We start from the raw sequence: 4,638 nt of genomic DNA, 5'->3' as shown, positions 1-4,638 counted from the left end.
TTTAATTAACTTAATAGACCAATTTAATAATTGTTAATACAGTAGTTTAGTGTTTAGTATGATTTACATTTTTTATAAAATAATTTGATATTTAATATAATTTAATACTTTTTGAACAAAATACATTTTTCTTTTCAAATCTTTTTTTATTCAAGTTACCAAAACCAAAAGAACAAATGTTTACACATCTGAGCGTGATGACTCCAAAGTGCCACAAACACTACAAACTGTATCAAATACAAAAACTGAAATCGTCCCAAAGAGACTCAAATGCTCGTCAAACACTCTCACATCATGTGACTCAGATACCGACAGAGTTTGATGAGAACAAAAGTTTACTGAAGACATTTTAAATCAAAGTCATGTGACTCCTCGGCTCAGTCTGAAGTCTGAGACACTCGCAGAGATGGGAAATAAGACGACACTAAACCTGAGAGGAGAAGAAAGAAAAGAGTCTTTTTTTTCTTTATGATGATGGAGAGGAATAAACTCAGATAATTAATTATTCTGAAATCAACTAAAACATCATTTAACAAAATAAAAAGGATCAGAAAGTCTCCTCAGTCCAAACTTAAGTACTCCGTTTGATGTGTGGAAGTGAAATCCTGCGTCGGATCTGACTCTGGGGTCAAAGAGGAGGACGGCGTTGGAGATGAACCGTCGTGTCACAAACCTTCTCATCATGGTACAAACACACAAACAACCCGGGTTAGCCGACCCTGAGGGGCGGGGCTACGAGGACGACGCCGTCTCCTCTGACAAAAAGCATCGGGATGTTCCTTTTGGTCGACTAAAGAGAAACAGAGAGGGAAAATCAAACTTTTATTAAAGAGACACTTAATGAGAGTTTTAAACAAACAACAAATATTTACATCAAACAAAAGTCTTCAGGATTGAACCTCATGAGAGTTTCACAGTACTCAGAAGTCGTTCTTCTCTGCTAGGAGTGCCAGAATTTAAAGGTGACATATGCTGCTGTTTTTCATCAACATATCTTGGTCTAAGAGGTCCTCAAAACATGTCTTTAAAAGTTTATTGCTCATAAAAACACTTTGAAATCAGATTCTGGTCTGCCTGTAAACCCCTCTTCTTCAGCCCTCCTCAGAACAGGCTGTTTTCTGTGTCTGTGCCTTTAAATGAGAATGAGCTCTCTGACCACGCCCCCTCAGGAAGTGGGTGTGGCCTCGGCTGTCCAGCACGTTGATCTAATGTTTACATGTTGGCTGAATATACACGGCTGCTCAGAGATCACGTTACTTCAACCCTCTGAATCTGATCCAGAATCTGATCCTGACGGAGAGGCGCCTGCAGCAGGACCTTTCTGAAGGATTGGTCACAGATTTAGTGTTTCTTGTTGTTTTATTTGTCGGCATGTCGACGTGCGTTTTGGTATACAGCTACGAACATGTAGCTATGTGGCTATGCTAAGTAGCGCTAGCACTTATCCATGATAAATAAAAATCATCCACTAGATCTTCAAATCTGCAGACGTGGGGAGTAAAACTGACCTTTGTGTTTATTAAGACAGCCTACAACTAGCATGCCTCCCTCCTAAGCTCCTTGTTAGCACACATGTGTGCAGGGAATGAAAAACGGAGGAGGGGTTGAGTTGTATTTTATACAGTCTATGGGCTGAACAAGCTCCGAGCTCTGACTTCCTGTTACAGACCGGATATTGTTGTTACGTAACAAAAACACTGAAGTCTGAAACGGCTGGTTTCAGCACACATTTACAGAAAGGTGGAGAAATCAGAACAGGGGCAGAATGGATTCTTTTCATTCTCGGGGGGTTTGTAGACAGGGACACAGATTTCAGGTAGAGAACCATTAAAAAGTCCATTTTGCATGATGCCCCGCCTCAACGCCTGCCACGCCCACATTTTTTGTCTGATCAAAATTTGTTCTGATAATTTCTTCTCATCAAGGTGTCTACTATAGGTTGATCTTGGTTTGGACTGAATCTGAGAAAAGCTCTAGAAGTTAATAGCAAAAGTATGCACCCTTATTTTGACGCCATTTTTCATGTTCAAAGCTAGGTGGCGCTCTTCCTGTTGAGTTTGGGATATGGGTGCAAGAGGCTTTTTTGTGCGTCCTGATGCCATGAATATGGGTAAAATTTTCAAGCATGTAGCTCAAAATAACCTCTATGGGGAGGGGTTTTTGAAAACTGTAGGGGGCGCTAGTGAGCACATTTTTTCCACTTTTTTTAACGAAACTCATAAAATGTCACAATTTTCCCCAGGACTGATGAGTGTGTTGGATGAGGTGAAATTACGTGCATTTTAAAGTCACAAAAATCCATTTTCCAACGTTTTTTTTTATGCCCCGCCCCAAAGTCTGCCACGCCCACAACTTTCATCTGAACGGAATGCCTTTACTTTGTATTAATCGTCAATGTGTTTACTATAGAATGTGCCGAGTTTGGAGTGAATCAGAGAAAAACTCGGAGAAATTAGCAAAAGTATGCACCCTTGCACGGACCCATTTTGGCCTCATTTTTCATGTTCAAAGCTAGGTGGCGCTCTTCCTGTTGAGTTTCAAATATGGGTGCAAGAGGCTTTTTTGTGCGTCCTGATGCCATGAATATGTGTAGGACTTTTCATGCATATAGCTCAAAAAAACTTTTTACCTCTAGGGGGCGCAACTGAATTTTTTTTTGCGAGACCTATAATTACTTGCAATTTTCACCAGACTCGATGAGTGTGCAAAAATACTTGCTTTCATTAACGTTCAGGGGTCCAAAACTGCAATCTCATATAATAATAACCCTTAGGGTTACGATAGGGCCTTCGCCACCAGCGGTGGGCGCCTTTCTGGACACCAAAGGTCACCTTACAACATAGCAATAATAAAAGCAACACTCAACAGTAAATAAATACAGACATTAGAATAAAGATACAATACTAGAAGGATGAGAGGGGGAGGGGAAGTCATTCCAGTCCCAAGGAGCCGGATTAGAGTGAGCATGCTTGGAGGAAAAGGTGAGTTTTGAGGCGGGAGGTTGAAGGTGGTGGGAGAGGTGGACTTTTGTATGTCCAGGGGGAGAGAGATCCCGAGGCGGGGGGCCAAGCGGCTGAAGGCTCTCCACTCCATGGTGGTCAAGCGAGCAGGTGGGAGGGTGAGCTGGGTGGAAGAGGAGGACCTGAGACTACAGTAGGGTGGGTATTTTTGTATGGAGGAGGTCAATGAGGTCCTGAAGAGCTCGGTTGTTGATGGCCTTGTATGTGAGGAACAGAATCTTGAAAATGATGCAGTATTTAAGGGGAAGCCAGTGGAGCTGCTGCAGGACACGTGTGATGTGTCTTTATCAGAATCAGAGCCGAGAGAAGACTGTGGATGCTGCATGCAATGACATCCCTACACTGACTTTTGGCTGAAATCAAAATGAAGTTGCAGATCTCTGAATGCGCGTCTCAGTTTGTCTCTGTCAGCAGACTCCAGAATGCTCTTACATGTAAATTCAGATATTCTCTCTCTCTCTCTCTTTCTCTGCTCGGCACCGTTGTAGGAATAATCTCTTTTATTATGATCTATTGAACATGCAGCGCCCTGGTGTCCTGGTTACAGCGTGTTATTAAAAAGCTCCTGCATGCTGTTCCAAAAAGAGAAATGTATCTAGATAATGAAGTTTACATTTGATGAAGTGAAACAGGATCAAGCACCAGCAGAGGTCTGTGTTCAACGCAGTCAGACAACAAACCCACGGCACTGCTCCTTTTTCACAGAACTGCAGGAGTCCAAAACCTCTTAAAGAACAGCACAACACCTCACTCTGTCAGACACACTTGTGTGAATGTGTGATGCTGCTGCCAGAGTGTAAAAAAGAAACCGACGTGTTACCTTGTACAGTTCTTCATAAGTCTCCTCGTCGATCTCCACCGTCGTCACCGTCTCCTCCACGTCCCCTAAGATCATGTTCAGGTGCTGATCGTACGCCTGAGAGAAACGACAGAGTGTGAGCAGGGAAGAAGTGTTGGAACACACAAGCATCAAGAGTTCTGGTCTGCGACTGTGAAACAAAAAGTCTAGTGTCAGGGTGAAACTCACGTGCAGTCGACCTCGGAGCTCCCGGTCGTTCCTCATCTTGACGTAGATCCTCTCGTCCAGACTGAGCCGGATCAGATCCAGAGGCTCCTCCACGGTGTTGGTTGTTGGTTGCTGCAACAAAGAGAGGACATCGGTTAGATGAAGAACACTTTCAAAGATAAACCTGAATTTAAAAGCTCCACTTTTTAAATTCAGGTGGTTAGAGGAATCAAAATGTAGTCTTCATGGATTTTCAAAGGATCCCTTTCTCTTCTTGAGAGTCAGATCTTTATTCTTTTTCTCTTTCATGAGAGGAACAAAGTGGGAATAGAGCAGAGGAAACATTTCTGGCGTCATTTATTTCACTTATTTTAAGAATTATAAGGTCACTAACAAACAACTACTGTTTACTTAAAGGTGACATATCATGCAAAATGGACTTTTTAATGGTTCTCTCCCTGAAATCTGTGTCCCTGTCTACAAACCCCCCGAGAATGAAAAGAATCCATCCTGCCCCTGTTCTGATTTCTCCACCTTTCTGTAAATGTGTGCTGAAACCAGCACGTAACAACAATATCCGGTCTGTAACAGGAAGTCAGAGCTCGGAGCTTG

General features: G+C 42.5%; 1 protein-coding gene across 1 annotated transcript; it reads right to left on the bottom strand.

The window, feature by feature from the left end:
* Nucleotides 1-317: 317 nt before the first annotated feature.
* On the bottom strand, nt 318-4,383 carry LOC117809062 (U6 snRNA-associated Sm-like protein LSm3). The gene is made up of 4 exons (XM_034678758.1): nt 4,370-4,383; nt 4,048-4,210; nt 3,841-3,936; nt 318-790 (listed from the first exon to the last, which is right to left on the bottom strand). The coding sequence occupies exons 1-4, from the start codon at nt 4,381-4,383 to the stop codon at nt 710-712; spliced, it is 354 nt and encodes a 117-aa protein (XP_034534649.1). The 3' UTR covers nt 318-709.
* Nucleotides 4,384-4,638: the final 255 nt, after the last annotated feature.

Source organism: Notolabrus celidotus, unplaced genomic scaffold (assembly GCF_009762535.1).
Source record: "Notolabrus celidotus isolate fNotCel1 unplaced genomic scaffold, fNotCel1.pri scaffold_220_arrow_ctg1, whole genome shotgun sequence".
NCBI lineage: Eukaryota > Metazoa > Chordata > Actinopteri > Labriformes > Labridae > Notolabrus > Notolabrus celidotus.
The sequence above is the reverse complement of the archived record's forward strand: the minus strand, read 5'-3'. Positions and strand labels throughout refer to the sequence as shown.

Coding starts and splice junctions, on each gene's coding strand:
- LOC117809062 (XM_034678758.1), bottom strand. Junction 3,937..4,047: donor AGCTCCGAGGTCGACTGCAC/GTGAGTTTCACC, acceptor CGTTTCTCTCAG/GCGTACGATCAGCACCTGAA. Junction 791..3,840: donor CTTATGAAGAACTGTACAAG/GTAACACGTCGG, acceptor GTTTCTCTTTAG/TCGACCAAAAGGAACATCCC.